The sequence below is a fragment of the Harpia harpyja genome, chromosome 9 (genome assembly GCF_026419915.1).
Source record: "Harpia harpyja isolate bHarHar1 chromosome 9, bHarHar1 primary haplotype, whole genome shotgun sequence".
Taxonomy (NCBI): Eukaryota; Metazoa; Chordata; class Aves; order Accipitriformes; family Accipitridae; genus Harpia; species Harpia harpyja.
In genome coordinates, this window is record NC_068948.1 from 45,063,500 (window position 1) to 45,080,995 (window position 17,496).

Genomic DNA, 17,496 nt, shown 5'->3' on the forward strand with positions numbered 1-17,496 from the left:
GAGAAGACTGCACCAGGAACACTAACATATACTCTGTGCCTCTACAGATGTTTTGTGTAAAGTATTTAACATACTATAGGGAGAGTATCTGCATCCACATGAAGTTTTTTTTAATTAATTTATTTAAACAAACAAACATCACTAGTTTTAAAAGGCCTCAATCTGTAGCAAGGTTTTTACAGACAAGACAGCCAATGGCCTGTGGTTCTGGTGATTGTATTAAAGAACTAAACGTGGTTTCATTTACGTTTAATCAGCAGTGAACACAGGCTGCTACCAAAATGGCAGCCTCTTCCTCATCCCCAGCCATGCATTTCCATCTCCCAATCTGACATTAGATCCAGTGATCATGCAATCATTGGGTGCATGGAATCAGTTCACCAATTTAAAGATGAAAAACAAAAAGAAAGAAGAACATTTATCAGATGAGCACACCGACAGCTTACCCTGCAGCCACATAATCACTAGAGCAGACAGAAGAGCAGGAGTGAGAACGCACAGCTGAGAGCAGCAGTGGAGTGGGATCTCCCCTTTCAGCAACAGCTCCAATCAGATAAAACAGAACATTAAACTGCACACAGAGACTGTTGTTAATGTACACCTTAAACCAACACAAGCAAGCACTCGTGCCAAAAGCAGTCCTGGACTGGCCTGCCTTCCCTGCCTCAGTCATCTGCTCCTGACTTTACCACCACTTCCGCTTTACAGCAGTGCTGTTGTTTGCATAGATTCATACCGAGGCGAACTGACTAAAAATCAGAAGTATTACACTAAACGGTTTTCTCCTCTACTCAGATCAGTCCCCATACCTGAGTCATTAAATACCCACAGAGATGCTTGTACCAGTAAGACAGAGGACAGCAAAGCCAGTCAGGGAGGGTAGAGCTGCTCCTTTTAGTAAAACAGCTGGTTTTAAAGCAGCCTAAAGTACTCACTGAGATAGAAACCAAGATTGCCAACCTGAGGACAAAACTGTGAACATGCTGTTTTACTCACAACTGGTTAGAAATGAACGCAGAACAAAGCAAAAGTCTTGCCAGGTGATGTAATCTTCTGCGATTCTTGCATCTTTTCCCATATGCGTAGTCTTGGCTTATTATTGTTGCTACAATGTTCTTAACACTAAAAAGCCTGACAAAAAAGGAACTTAGAAATACTTACTATTAACCAACATCGTTAGCAAATCATGCATTATGCAAGAGATTTTTGCTTTGGTTTATAAAGGAACATATGTTTCAGAGGACTATGCTGTGACGGGTTCAACTTCCCAGATAAGAGGGGTGCTTTTTTTAAATTTTTTTTTTCTAAATTCAGTTAACTGCAATTGGATACAGAATAAAGTGTTTGTAAGACACCTGTTCTAAATGCACTGGGCCAAGCCTGTAAGGAAACAGAGAAATCAGATCTCTACATCTAACAGTAATATCCAAAATCTTCACTAACATTCAACTTTTTACAGTAAAATTCCCAAGACACAAAAAGATCTGTTTCTGATGTATCCAAAAGCAGCTATCAGGGTAGAAGAGTGCATTCAAACCCAAAATTCCACACAGACATCCAAAACCACCCAAAACATACCCAAGGAATAGGCATTAAGGAAAACACAGCCATGCCAATGCTTTCATTCAGAAACATGGCCATAGAAAGAACGTCATATGCAGTCCTTGGAAAAGGAGTGTAAACATAGGTTTCCCTCCTCCTAGATGACTGTCTTAACCGTTACACTCTGCAGAGTGAAACGGCTTCAGAAGAAATGAGCTAAGAGTATCCAAACCTCTGATATCCCCTACACACACTAGCAAGCAGAAAAGACAGACAAAGCAAATTATTAGCACTTTCTTTTACAACCATTAGTCTGCTGCCCTAAATACAGACACCTTCACATCTATCTACAACAGCTGAGGGCTGCAGCCATTTTAACTCCAGGACAGCATCCAGAACTGTAAATTCCTAGCAGAGACAAAACCTAAGCTCTGATTCTTTCTCCCCCCCCTCAGGCTTAAATCAGAATAATAGACAGGCAGGAAGGGTCTTCTGCTGATCTCATAGCGCTCCATTCAGATTGGCAGAGTTTAGGCTGCTGAAAATCACAATTCCCCAGTAACATTTCACACTGCACAACTTGATTCTGGCATGCTACCAGCAACCCTGAAGATATAATTAGTGCTGTGTAGCCACTGTGACTATTTTCCTCTTCTGCAGTCCTCGCAGATGGAACACAAACAAAACATATCTTCCACCTCCTCTTTTTTTTCCTCATCTCCACCAAATACTTTTTGGACTACATATGTTGTATGGGAAATGGACAGACCAATTCTAAATGAACTTCTCCAGAAGACTTGAGTAATTCCACCCACTTCAATACACAAAGCTCCCTTGGAGACATTATACAAGCATACAGACACAGCAGAACCAGAAAAAGGCAGAGCATCAAAAGTTCGAGAAATTCTTGTATTTGGCCACTCCAAGTGTAAAGCAGAGTTATTTCTGTATTACTGTACTTCTCTACATTAAAAACAATGGCTAAAATTATATAATCACATGTTATTTTTCCTGCTTCATATAGTACAGAAAGGTCAGAAAAGCTAAGGCAGATTCAGACGCCAGAGTGCAAAAAAATCAGTACCCCAGTACTTCCAAAATAGGAGGGATATACTTAAAAAGGAAGCAAAGATCTACAGAAGAGGCTTGAAGGGTCTTATGAGCTAAAGAACTAGATATCCATCACTCGGGCCCTCAGCTGCAACCCTGACTTTCACAAAGACTTTCAACATGGCGTCGTTCAGGTCATTTTATCTTTCTCAATTCTCGTATCTGAAAGAAAACAAAAATAAAACAAAAATAAAACAAAAGCCAGGTATAAAAATACTTCCCACTTGCCTGTCCAAAAGGTGCTACTCAGACAAATTCAGGTCTGCACAGTGCTTCAAACATAAGTTTCTGTAATTCCCTTAAGAAAAGAAGCAAGTACTGTAAAAAGCAAACCAAACCACACCACACCTCATCACTTAAGTCAGGTACTTCTACAAACAAGTTTCAGTTAACCAACGGGAATATAAAAATGAAAAAGCTTTCATCATATGTCCTTCTAACCAAGGGGAAGATGTTAAGTTGTCCACAGTAGCTTAAAAGGCTGTATTTACCAGCCTCTGAAGTTAGGCACAATCTAAACGATTTCTCTAATCTAGATTTTTGTTTGCTTCTATGTTGGATACTGTAGTTGCTAAGTATCTTTAGTCTAGAATTTATGCTTCAAATTGGAACATAAAAAACATAAATGCCATATATTTTTTTGCCAGTTTTATTAGAGTCTCATCTTAAAGATTTTCATTCAAGTAAGTAGCTATTCTGAAGCCACTAGAGACTCATAGGAAGGACTACTCACATGAGTAAAAATCTGCATAAGAAAGCCCTTAGTTCATAGTCCAAGAATTTAAACTGTAGTTAAAGGTGTCATGGGAATTACACCACCATTTTAATTAAATGCTATAAGATCTTGCAGACATATTCAAGATTAGCACCATCTGTTTTGGTTACAGTGTTTCATTTCACTACATCATCCTCACACAGCAACAAAATACCATTTCACACTCTACTCAAGCCATTTAAATACCAGATAAAATTATGTCATCTTGATACACCTTACTAGGAAGGAAGGACAAAAGGACGATAGACAGGAGGACTGAAAAATACTCTGTAACAACGCGTGCTTATGGGGAAGGCAAACACATAGTCTGACAAGAACTCTTGTCCCCCACTCCTACTGAAATAAAATATTTAGTAACATCTGCCTGAGTCCCTGTCGAGCAAATGGAAAGAACAGAGGCAAGAAACACATCAGGGAACAGAGGAGATCGCTTCACTAAAAAAAGTTTTCTTCATAGCTATATGTTAATTCTACACTCTGAGAAAGATTCCTATTTGGATAGCACAACTTTCTATGGTACGACTGAAGCAGCAGCAAGCACCCGTACACAGACATTCTCTTACCTTTTACTCCAGGGTCTGTAACTCTCTTGGTTTAAAAAACCAAAACAAGCCAACCATCTCAACACTGTGTAGCCTCCTGAAATCAGGTCATTTACTAAACTACATATTAGCATTCCCCTCTTTATCCTATCCATTTAAAAAAAGCAGCAAATGGTTCGTGTTCCCTTCCCTCAGGGCTTATCCCTTCTGCCCCATAAAAAGGAAGGAACCATATGGCAGTGAAGAGAGGCCTTATCCTGCACTGAACGAGCCATGGCTCGTCTTCAAGATGACATGCAGATAAGCATTGCAATAACTGCATAAACAAAGTTCTTCAAACTTTTTCATACTCTGAATTCAAGAATGTAAAAAACCCAACACCTTAAAAAACATAAATCTAATTCTGAAATGGGCCTGCATGGCCAACAGGAAAACCATGCCATGCCTAGTGCTTCAAAGAGCTGACTGATCAGCTGAGTTGAGCATCATTCTTCTTAATATGCAACTGATCAACAGCAGAATGACATGTTTGACTTTAATCCTTTCCCTGTATAAGCACACAATCAAGTGGCTGGAAAAAAAGCATAAAGGACAGCCACTAACAATCTTTGAAAAATGAAGGATGAAAAAAATTATCCTTTTTTTGTTTGTTGTTGTTCGTTTGCTCTTAAGACCAGCAAGAAACTGAGCACACCACTGCATGCAGCACGTGTGCCTGAAACAGCTGTCTGCTGGATAAATCTCTTCATACCGTGCCGCCCTCTTCCTTCATACCCCCTGGAACAGATTATCTAAATGCTACTACTTCAGAGCTGTTTGTGACAAGCAACAGTGTCAGGGCATTTGTATGTCATCTTTTATCTTTGCCAAGTCTCAGTGAAGGATTTAGCTGTAACCAAAATCCTATTATCAGATATCTTCCTGGTGGACTTCTGTACCTGGGGACATTTGAGATACTATATCATATGGAGGACCAGAAAACCAAGATATATTTAAAATAATAAGAGTCCACATATACCATTATTAAAAGCCACAAACTAATAGCATGAGCTGTTATGCCTAAAAAGTAAACAGTACTAACAGAAATTAGGTATTTTTTCTTCTCTCTACTAGATGTCAGTGTGATTCTGCCTATGTGGGAGAGGAGGCAGCCAGGAAGATTAATAGATTGTTTCAAAGAAACAAAAGTCAGACTAGTCTCAAAAGGAATTTGAGGTGGCAACTAAGTACCGTCCTTCCCAGTGGAAAATATAAAAGGAGTCCAATATTAATGCTCAAATTTCAGCAGTTCTGGCACATGCACAAGCTACCAACAAAGAAGTTTTGAGTGGCAAGCATAAAAGAGTAATCTGATAAAAGGGCCCAAATTGCTGATATGCATCCCAACCGTCACAGAATTTCAAGGTTAAATACTGAAGTAAAAGACTAAAATAAAACACAGCAGAAGGAAGGAAAATGAGTGCATACTGACATACTGAAAGAGAAACAGTATCTTCCTAGAGTCCACTGCAAAAACAGGTTGGCAAAACAAAACGAATGTTACAAATTCTCACAAAAGAAACAGAAGGTGACACAGAAATTGTTAGGCCATCATGATTCACCTCTAGCTCTGCACCTTCATCACTACCTGCAGTTCTTGTTTCGCCACATCAAAAAGTAGAGAAAACAGAAAGGAATAGTCAAAAAGTATATATTCCATACAACAATAGGCATTCAAGGATTAAGACTGTTCAGTCTAAAAGAGGGAAACTCTGAGGGTCTCTACAGCACAGCTGCTGGTTGTGTCTTCCAGGTATCAAATCGAATTAGCAGAATGCAGACTCAAACCAAAACGAGAGGGCTGAACTTCGTGTCAGGATAAAAACTTAGGTACTAGTTGAAAAATTGTCTATTAAAATATCTACTTGGTTCAAGAAATCTCTCAACCAAATATATATGGAGCCTGGGAGATTATTCAAGGGAAGTATTATTATGTCCTTGACCTACTCTTACATCTTTCTCCAGGTAACTGCTCATGTTGTTTACAAGGGAGTGCATGCTTTTGCAGCAGATTTTTTGGGTCCCCTGTTCTTGTCCCAGAAAAATTGCAGCATTGCTATGAGCACCTATAGCAAGCCCCTAGGTGACTTCCCAAATACAAAAAGTCACACAATACAGGTTGCTGCCACTGACAGCATAGCAGCTGTTAAACTGGTAAGCACCAACACAACGCTTCGTTAAATCCAGCAGGCCAAACAACCATTGGCCAGCCACCTTTGAGACAGGACACTTTAATGGACTTTTGTTCTGATTCAACAAAGCTGTTCCCATGCCATGTCATTTAGCTAGATAACACACTGGCATCTCTGAAACCTTTATCAGCACTTGAGGAGCAGTGTCAATGATCACCCTCAAAATAGCTCTCAGACCTGCCATCCTGGAGTTAATACCAAGCACCCATCAATAAAACAGTAACAGTCATTCAGGACCAACTCCGGGAACTCTTAAAAAAATTCAATATAAAACAACAACAACAAAAAGAACAAAAGAAGGAATTTTTGAGAGAAGACCTTTGAGGTGCATCAACATCTTTCACATTCAGTGAATGGCTTTAGTTAGCAAATCTCCAGTCCCTCAACTGATTCAGCACATCTCAGTACACGGTTCCAAACTGGCGCCTGGCTCGTCAGCTCTCTTCACTGCAAAGGCTGTAACTAAGTTCATCAGACAGAGATGTAAAAGGATAACGTGATAAGCGTGGCTGGAAGCCAAAGGGCTGAGATTTAGCCATTACTTGAAAAGATGCTTTTGAGTCAAAAATACTCAAGACACAAAAATATAAGGAAACTGAAAGATGGCAGCAACATCTTCTCAGGTCAGCGTATGATTGAAACACACATGGGCATGCGCTTCCACACACTCGTGCTTACTGGCTTTTGCACCAATACAGACACATGAAACGGTAAGTCGTCATGCCGGAGTCTCACCACCAAGCATGAGAGAGGCAAACTGAAAAGTCAATCTGAACAACAAAACAGGTACTGAGTACGTAGGAATCTAGAGGATGCTACTACGGAAGACCTATCCATGTACTTGGAGAACACACCTATTCAATAAAGCCAAGACAGACAAAAGCATTTTAAAACAAGACATGGTGGGTTTTGATTTGTTTTGGGTGGTTTTATGGGGAAGAGGGGAAGAACTGGAATGAAATTTACCCATGTTGGAACCAAATGTATACCAGTGTAGGCTGTATGCAATGGATGCATACAATGCCTGGAAGCAAAATGCCATCTCCAAGACAAAAAGACAGAAGGAATTGAATACATTCTTTTCGTTTTAACAAACCCTAGGTTTAGGTAGTGAACTACCCTGCAGGTCAGGTTACAGACACTATTTTACAGAGCACACTAAAAGGTACCTCTGAGTTCCTTAACACTTCAGCCAGTTTCTTTACAAATTGGGATCAACTATGTTTTAACTTCTGAGTAGATGGTTGAGAACAGATAATAAAATGAAAACTACCACTGCACACTTCAGATAGCACACAAAAGAAAGCAAGCAAATGTGCAACTTGCTAGCCAAAGAATCCCTCCCTCATTCTAAGACAGGGTGAATGATTAGGTTTGCAAGTCCCCTTCAAAAAGGCAGAATCAGAACTGAGTAACTGCCCATTTTCCAAATTAAAAAAAAATCCTCTCTTGCAGAAAAGTAGTCCAACACATGAAAAAAGATGACAAAAGCAAATCTGCAAGTAAATGAAGAAATCTTCTCTCTTCCCCCAACTTTAACTTTTTAATTTTTTTTTTAACTGAAGGAGGAAGGAAATGTCAAACATCAGAGTCATACAATGGACTATCAGATGTTTCCCAAACCAAGTAATCTGACATATGGGCAGAAAAAAAAAGGGGAGGGAGGGGGGGCTGGAGGAAGTAACAACCCGAGTAGAGTAAACTTTGGCATACCGAGTTAAAGAATGCAGTTCCTTTTCTTCCCTTACACAAAGGGAATTTAAGAGCTCAGAACTAGAACATTTTTGTACACCACATCTAAGCAGAACTGCTTAGGGAATACCAACGGCAGCTCACATAGCCGTTTTACGCATGTGTCCATCATTGACCTGCAAAGCAAACTACGCTGCCTGCCCAAATGGGCCCTGGCCCAGATTCCTGGCTCCAGGCTAGGAAGGTAGTAACAGTGCAGAAATACAATCAGACAGCCCTGGTTCTTTAGCATCAACATCGTCTTGACCAGTGACATCAAATAAAGCTCAAATTGTTAGGCAGTCTGCCAAAATCCCTCAGCCCTTTAAAAAAAAACCCACCACATCAAGAATTCTTTCTTACGAGTCTTCCTTAATATAGAAAGAAGTAAATCAATCCACTACATGACTGGTCATGTAGATTCATTTTGCCAGCTTTCTTACTGTCATTCCTGCAAAGACAAGAATCCAGCAACTCCTGCCAGAACGAAATTCACAGAGAACTCAAGTCAAAATTTTATTAAAATACACACACAAAATTAAATAATCAGAAACTGGGCTAAAAGAAACCAGCAAATTCAGAATAAAGTAATTTAACCAATTAACCTATTCTGTCAGCAAAGGTTTTTTGGGGGGTTTTTTTGGTTTTTTTTTAATAAAAATACTTGACGTGGTCGCTACAAGATGTTCCTGGAATTAATTTTATAACTCACCCAGAACCGCCTACAAATTCAGTAATATTGTGGACATACACGAAGTGAGACTCATAAAAACCTGACACTAAGAGATTGCAGATATACTAGACTAGATTTAAAAACTTCCTAGTAAACCAGAGACTCCAATAAGAAAAAAGTCATTCTTTTATACTGTAACAAACGAACACATTTTGAAACTTATGTCTCATAGCTGTCAGCTATGTACGCATCGTTACCAAAAAACTGAAGGTTGCCAATGCCTGGTCAGTAGGTACAGAACAGTCTTCCTCTAAATTTTTTTCCTCAATCCTCTGTTCTCACAGAATACTGTATTTTATGGGCAAATATGGAGCTATAATAGGCAACAACAAGGCACTGACCACAGCATAGCTCTTTTAAAGCTAAAAGATGAATTAAATAAAGTTTTACTGAACAAGCTTTAAATTTCCTTCTCTAAGTCATGGATTGTGGTTACGCAGCCACTTTGATCTCGCTTCAATCCATGCCACTGCCAAAACCTGGTGGGGAGAGAGAGGAAGAAGGGGTACACAGAGCTGGCTAGGGAATGAGAAGGGGGAAAAGCTTTTCACTAGGTCAGCTCCCTGATCCAGGCTTAGATATGAGCTTATGAATCCTTCTGGGGTCACCAAGGCATGGAAGAAGAGTGAAGGGGGAGGGAGAAAAATGAGAGAGGGAGAAAAACCACACCTTTTCTTCTTTAATTAACATTATTTTCTTTTCATAGAAAACAAGAATAGTACACTACACTGCAACATTGGCTGACTAAAGAAAGCAGAGGTAAGCGCCCAATGAGAAGTGATACAGAAATACGTGTGTCATATCTTATACTAAAAATTAATTTCAGGAGACTGACCATTTTTCTCCATTTTCATAAGGTGATTAAATACATTCCTTAGTATAGGGACAAGGTCTTTGTGTATGTTTAAGCTCATCTGTGTTAGTCACATAAGTGTAAATATTGCCTAGGGGCACATTATACAACAGCAACACACAATAAAATTTCCTGTCTCAAAGAAACAAAAGAGAGAATGCCACTAAAAGCTCAGGTCACACTTCCATATGCACTACTGCAACTCTGCTTAGGAAAGTGAATTAAGCCACACAAGACTCAATGAGAAATAACATTTTTTAACAGACAGGTAGGAAGCGAGAGTCAGGATTTATCAAAATTAATCAAAAACTCCCAGCACAAGCTGGAAAGACTGCTTAAACCTTTTACATTTGTCAGATACTAAAAAACAGGCACCATCTTACTAAGTAAAATGCTAAGAACCCTCCCAATCTGAACAGTTAAACTTACTATATGGTATCAAAGTGGTTTATGTTCAGATGTCATTATCATTTTACAGTATAGCGATCATACTAATGCAAGACTGCGTAACTAGCTGAAGCCACAGCAGGAAACAATGCAAGCTGTCATTCTTAGTATCACAGGCCTGTTATCCCTGCGGTATATACTTCACAACTGTGTGCAGAGGGAATCTAACACAATGTTTTAGTAATATTTTGAGGTCTGTTAGAGGACAATATTTTTATTAGCTGGTTTCTCTTGGAAACTACCAGTTGATCTTGAGGAACTCAGGGAAAAAAGACCTATTTTTAAAGCAATACTTAGAGCTTAAAATGAAAGTGGTATAAAAGTTTGGTCTGAGGAAGAAGGATGCCCCCACGTAAATACATACTCCATATAAACAAATCTTCCATATTTGATTTGGGATCTTCTGTTGAAAACACTGGTGTACTTTTAAAACTGGCAAGTTAATACTGAAATGAGCACACTTCTAGTCAGAACAGTATTTGTTTCATTATTTGTGTTACTATGGCACCAACAACTTGCAAATCCCACTGTGCTAGACTCTACACAAAAAAGTGCACTACTCACCCACAGAACAGTAAATGAATACACACAGACTTGAAAGAATATAAAACTATACTTGTCAGCCTTAAAGGCAACAGTCTGAAAAGACCAACCACCTATTCAGTGTTATTAGGCTGTCTATAGGATCCCACAAACAAGTTTAGGAAAAGGGTTTGTAGGACAGCAATGTAGTAAGTCTGTGGACGTCAACTGGTAACCTCCCACAAATACAAAGGAGCGACTAGGAAAAAACCCAAAAGACACTAATTTATAATTTGATGATCCTGGTGTATATCGGAGTCAGGAGACAGTCAGTACTGAATGAAAAATAAAAGGCAGAGAAGGAATAGGACTCAAGGCTTTGGAAGTGAAAGCACGGTAACTTTGAGGAGATGTAACAGCACGGGAAGACAATGAAAGACTGCAGAAAGGTGCAACGCGGTCCCAGTTACAGGATGCGAGAGGAAAATTTGTAGCAGCATTCTTGATATGACCGGGGATGTTTTAGTCAAACCCCAATAAAAGGATGCTGCCACAACTAAGGATGTAAAAGTGAAGACTGGGGGGCAGGGGGTGGCGGGGAGGTGGTGGTGTAACTCCCTAGAGCCATCAAGGAAAAGTGGAGACAACAGGTTAAGCGTTCTCATCCAGTAAACAGAAAGCTTCAAACAAGCATAGATGTTCAACTTACTACAAAGTATAATACTCCAGTAACATCGATGTTCTTTCGGTATTTAAAAAGCAGTGCGTCTGCACACACACACACACACACTCCCTTTACTAAGGCATAACATTTTTGAAAACAGAGAGATAAAAAAATTAAAGCAAAATCCATAAAAATTCCTTCTTCATCTAATGACCAAAGTTAATCAAGTTAACACATTCAGCAGATACATCTCATATGCACCACAATTTTTTTTTTTCCACTGAAGCTCAAAACTTTCAGTATCTTTAGATTTTTTCAAAAGAATTGCACCGTCAAGAAGGAAAATAATAGAAGAAAGGTCAACATATAGGATTAAAGAGTTCCTTCTTTACTTGCTTTCACATAAGGAAGTGCTCTCAGAAGCAGAAGGGGAGAAAAATTCAAGATCAAATGAATCTGGGGGGTTTTGAGAACTGGGGTTATGATGTCAATACTGCACTTAATTATGTAGAAAAATCCAGAAATATGTATTTTCAGATAGTATTACATTAAGTGAAAATCATGATTCTTAAGACATAGTTACCTAGGATTATTTTCTTAATCACATTGATGTTTGCAATAGCCGTCTTGCCAAAGGACTCGCATTGTCATCAAAATCACACAAAAGAACACAGTCATCGGAGAAGGATTCGCAGCCCCAGTATACATGTATGTTCAGAAGATAATCCCAATTTCAAGAAAACCTCACTTATATTTCTTAGCGGCTAGCTTGGGATTCTTCGGCATGCTTTGTCCTGAACTGCAAATGTCACTCCTGCGCACTCGATTTTCTTTGTGCAATATTCAGAAAAGGTTAGTTACCCAACACAGATTCATTAATTCCACTCCCAAAGCTGGGCAAGCTAACTGAATGTCGCTCCGTCCCAATCTCTTTGCAAATCTGGGTCTATTTTCTTCAAACTCACACCCTAGTATACACCATTAAACTGTCGAATACTCTGACAGGACATAATAAAAACCTGCCACTGCAGTGATTTAAAACGTGAAATAATCTTTTATTAGCAGGAAGCGAGCAAGCTTTCTAATGTCATTTTTCTACTTCTATCTTGTTACCTAATAAAATTCAGGATAAAGATAACTAAAGAATCAAATACTTTTGGAAAACTTGAGAGGTTAATTCCATTTCTTAAATATACATGCATGTAAATTCACACCTACATAAAATTTCAAACAAGCAAGATATCTACTATGTAGTGATGTAACATCCTGCATGCCAAAATAACAGCCTACTGCTTGGAGCACTGCATTTACAATAATACAATAAGCAAGAACAACTACTGGTTAATTTACTGCTACTTAAGCAGGTGGTTGGGCAATCAACCATTTACTATGAAGTCCTTTACCAACGATTATGCAACACCAAGGAGTACCTCACTGGCAACCTCTGCCGCCTTCGCTTTCTGAATGCCATGAAAAACTTATAAGAAAATAATTCAAATGCCATCTCAGATTTCCTTGACTCCTTTCAGTTTCATTCTGAAAACGGCAACAAAACTCACTGATCGAAGGCAACAACTTCTGTTCCCATTCACAAACCGAAAAAAGTAACAGTAGCAATGACCTTTACAGTTCGTAAATTTGCCTTTGAACACTAACTGGAACAAAGACACCACTCCTACTAACTGGACCTTTCTGGCAGCAGGTTTCTGTAAGAACACATTTAAACCAGTACTCATGACATCTTCCATACCAGCTTCTATAAAGTCCTCTATAAATAGGTCTCACTTTCCAAGAACACAATCATGTCTTTTCCAGGCTGAAGACTCCTACAGTATCTAATCTTTCACCACATGAAAACTACTCCAAATTTTAGGTCACTCCTGACACCCTTTGCTGTACTCTTTTTCCAGCTCCAACATACGAAACGTTACGCAACTTCATCCCAGTTTTCAGAGACTGACTTGTGCCTTTGGATCCACCACGGCAGCTAAGCCAGACAGCTGGGGAAACATCTTCATACTTCATGCAAGCCCTCACCATCATATGATTAACCCTTACTCACAGGAGAAGTCATACTAATTTCAGCAAGACTACTTTTATGATTAAGGATTATTCATAGGAAGACTGTTTGCCAGCTGGGTCTGAAGTTTTAATACAAAGTGTATTACCTCAGAACGTTTTGTCTCTAAATAGTTATTAGACAACTCTTAATTAGTATTTAAATAAACTGGCCCTTAACAATTGCTTATTAAACACTCTTTTGATAAACAGACACTCTTTTTCAGAAGCAGCAGCAGACATTTTGACTACTGCAAAAACAGAGTTAGGATTAATATAATTTCTTCTACTGCTGTGCCAGAAACATAGCAGTTTCAGACAGAAAGTGTATTTTTAATGAGCAAGCCTATTAATCTGCTGCGTATGCCAGCATAAACAAGTTTATATCCGAGGTGTATTCTGAGGACAAATATGCAAACCGGTCCTTACATCATCTTACTAAGAAATGCTTTACATTTAGAGCGAAACTCTAGATTTCTTTGTGTAGGTTGTCTGTGGGTTTTTTTGCCTGACAGAACATACAAACATTAACCCATTTTCTAGAACGGCACGGATTCCTGCTTCAGTATAGAGCAATGAGCAATACAGACAACAGCCCTTTGCGTCACTAACTCCAGCGGGACACTTCATGAAACCCAACTAGGCAAGCCTGAGATCACGCTCAGCATCTGGATATTCAAAGCTAACTTTAAACTTTTAACTGAAGACTCTGCCTTCCCCTCAAATGAAATATTTTGAGCTAAGAACACTAAGGACCCCTATACTTTCTGGACATCACTGATAAAAGAGAATCAGTTGCTAAAAAGCTTTTAGAAAATATCTTCCGTAAAAAGATTCAGAAGAAACAGTGGTATCTAACCTCTCTCTAAAGCCTGTCTACAGTCAAAAGAAAAATAAGATAGAGATTATGCATTGTTAAACCAACCCGAATCCACTACAGCAACCAGACAGACTCGCCACAAAGCTCTGCTTTCTCTGGGGTGGGGAGATAGCGTTCCTTCTTAAACAAAACAAATGTTTGTGGGAAGAAATTATTTCAACATAAACAAACAGAATCACAGTAGATTATAACTATTTCAGAACTGTAACTCTCCAGTCAAGAACATTGCTTTGTGATTCACACCCAAAACAAAGCCTGCGATAAAAAAATGTAATTGTCAACTTCTAATAGCAGAATCAGTTCAAAGAGATTTGTAATCCACCTGACTCCTAAAGAATGGATGAATTCCCATCAACAGCTGATTTAATTTGTGCATGTTTTTGTTCCTTTACACTGAAAAAGTAAATGATTAGCAAAAGTTTCTCTAATTAGTAATCCAGACTACTGTAGCTTTAACACTTGATAAATTTTGAAATGACTATGACAATTTGAGGTTAAAGGGTCAATGGTGTTGGCCACGTATTTCCAGTCAATATTTCCTTTCTCAATATTTTTCACTGATACATAAATCCTAACAAATACTAACATAATATAAATCACCCTAATGGTTTGCATATATGCTATATTAAAAAAAGTAATACTACGGTATTGCACTTCTTTTTGCAAGTGGAGCCAGAAAACAATAAAAACATTACCGTTTCATACATAGCACCACATTACAGGTATGGATACCTCCCACAAAATTACATGAGAGATTAAAGGGTTGCACATTAAACTCATTATTATTATTACTATTAAACCCACTTGCAAAAGAATTTTGCTAAACTTATTTCAATGATATTACACACCCATTTAAAATTTAACATTTTCCTAGTCTAGTAAGGTGGGGAGAAAAAAAAAAGAAAAAAAAAAACCCAAACACAACACCAAACCACAATAACTACAAAATAACTTCACTTTATAATTTATGCTAATTGCACGCCAACAATTATTTTTACCAGTGACAGATTTGCAGACTGCAACTACATGAAACATTACGCTTCTCAAAAACACGCTACTCAATTCTCCATTAATAAATGGAGACTTCACAACTCTCTTTCTGTAAAGGACAAAGCATTCACTACCTTGCTCTTACAATCAGATACAATTGTCTCCCTCACGCTTACCGCTTTTTCTTTCTTACTGGGTAAGAGCACTGCAGTCAAAACCACCATAACAATTCCTGCATCTTGATACATATAGCACTGCTATATATTTATATTAGAAAATGCTATCAAACAGAAGCATAGATACAAACTCATGCAACGCAACAGTTCGATAAAAAGCCAAAGTAAGAATTGCATTTATTCTTGCGGAAGAATCTCTGGGCCAGCTTCCTAGCAGTGTAAGTGACTACAGCTCTTGTCCCAGATTCTTAAAAGGTATAAGCGAAATAAAAACCAAACACACATACATTAAAAAAAAACCAAACAACAAAAAACAGAGGCAAAATAATGAACATACAGCAATAAAAGATGAAAAACATAAAACAAAGAGCTTGATCGTTTGTGTTTTTAATTAATTTTCTTTTTTCTCCTTAATTCCTATAAGGGAGCTAAAAACAACCTCTCCCTTTCTATTAGAAAAAGACCACCACCACATGCACCCACCTCCAATTCTGGCAGAGCTCTGATGTGGGGAGGGGGTATCTACCATAAATCTTTCCTACATGCTACCCTCAAACTTGCATTACAAGTTTTTGCTTTAATTATACCGTACCATGCACTAAAAAAGTCCCTCCTTCCCTCCGACATTATCCCTGGTAGCACTAGAAGGCTCTTGATGATCCAATAGTCCTCTCGCTCAGTCAGCTGTTGCCCAGCCAGAAAGCATAATGTTCCTATATGTGTCAGGTAAAATAATGCAAGGTATTTCCAAATGATTTTGCCCTTACAGAGAAACAAATTGTTTTTCTTGTTTTTGATTTAAATTACAAATCTGTAGCTAGCCAAAAGCGATACTAGAATTTCTGCAACATTAAACCAGGCAATACGAGTAGGAAGTTGTCAGTTACCAGTAAGATGGGTAGACAGTGTCTATGCAAACAAGCTATCCAGCATACTACATTTTCAGCCACTGAAAAGGTTTGGGGTTTCTCTTTTTTTTTTTTTTTTTTTTACCTCTCGCCCCCAAGCACGATCTATGCAAAGAGGAGACCACGCTGTAACAACAGCTGACGTGCAGTCACAAGAGCCCAGAGCACAAGTCCGACAGACAATCACGCTACGCGACCGCTTGCTGCTGCTGCTGCTGCTGAAATGGCGTTTGTCATTGTGAAAGGAGAGAAAAAACCCCACAGTTCGGTAGGCACAAAGCACACAGGGCACGGAGTGCCAAGGGAGGCGGGGAGAAGAGACTGTTTACCAGAGAAGATGGTCGTACATGCAGGCAGCACGGGCGGGGGGACACACACACACACACGATCCCTTGCCTCTCCGCTCCCCTATTCAGAGGAGCGCAGCCGCGAGAGCAACACACGCACTCGCAGCAAACCACGTTAAAGAGCAAAATAAACACGGGGAGCCGGGCCGGGGGAGGGGCCAGCGGAGGAGCAGCCCCACGGGCCCCGACTATAAAGCCCCCCCGGCAGCTGCACCTCCACCGGCGAACTCGCTGCGCGGCGGAGCGCCCGGTTAACCCCTCGGCCGCCCTCCCCCAGCCCCGGGCACTCACCAGCGAGAAGAGGTTCGAGTGACAGTCCTCCAGGCTGGCCCCGTTCGCCACCCAGTTCGCCGCTGCAGTCATGATCCTCGGCGAGCCCGGCCGCCAGAGCGGGGCATGTCTGAGGAGACGGGCCCGGCGGAGGGGGAGTGGGGCGGGGAGCAGGGGGGCGGCGGAGAAGAAGCAGCAGCAGCAGGAGGCACTCCGCGGCGCGGCCCGCGCCTCCGCTAACCGGGGCGGCAGCCGCGGTCCGGCCCGGCCCGCTCGGAGCGGGGGAGCGCGGCCGGCAGGGGGAGCGCCGCGGGCGGGGTGGTCCGGGCGCCGAGGCCGAGGCGGGCGCGATCCTCTCCGCCCGTCCCCGGCCCGGTAATCCTCAAGCGGCGCGGCCCGGTGCGGCGGGGGCCCTCTCCGGCGGAGCGCGGGGGCGTCTCGGTCCGAGCCCCCTCAGCACGGGGCGGGGGGACGAGGGGGCTGGCTCCTCCGGTCCTCCAGGCCGCCTCAGCGTCGCCGGGGCGAAGAGAAGAAACGGGGGGGGGCCCGGGGCCCTCCTTCCGCGTCCAGGTCTGGCCCCCCCCCGGCCGGGGCACGCGTCGCGGCGAAGGGCGGAGGGGAAGGAGCGGGGAGGGTCTCCTCCCGCGGGCCGGGGGAGGGTCCCGGTCCCGGGCAGTGGCGGCGGCGGCGGGCGGGGGGCGCTGTCTCGCGTGCCGG

General features: G+C 40.9%; 1 protein-coding gene across 1 annotated transcript in view; it reads right to left on the reverse strand.

Moving 5' to 3' along the window:
• The window catches only part of MED13L (mediator complex subunit 13L), a 206,540-nt gene extending 189,610 nt beyond the window's left edge, over positions 1–16,930 (reverse strand). The window contains exon 1 of the mRNA XM_052798138.1: positions 16,801–16,930. Coding sequence (XP_052654098.1) covers positions 16,801–16,872 — 72 coding nt within the window. The 5' untranslated portion in view covers positions 16,873–16,930. The remainder of the gene's footprint in view (positions 1–16,800) is intronic.
• Positions 16,931–17,496: the final 566 nt, after the last annotated feature.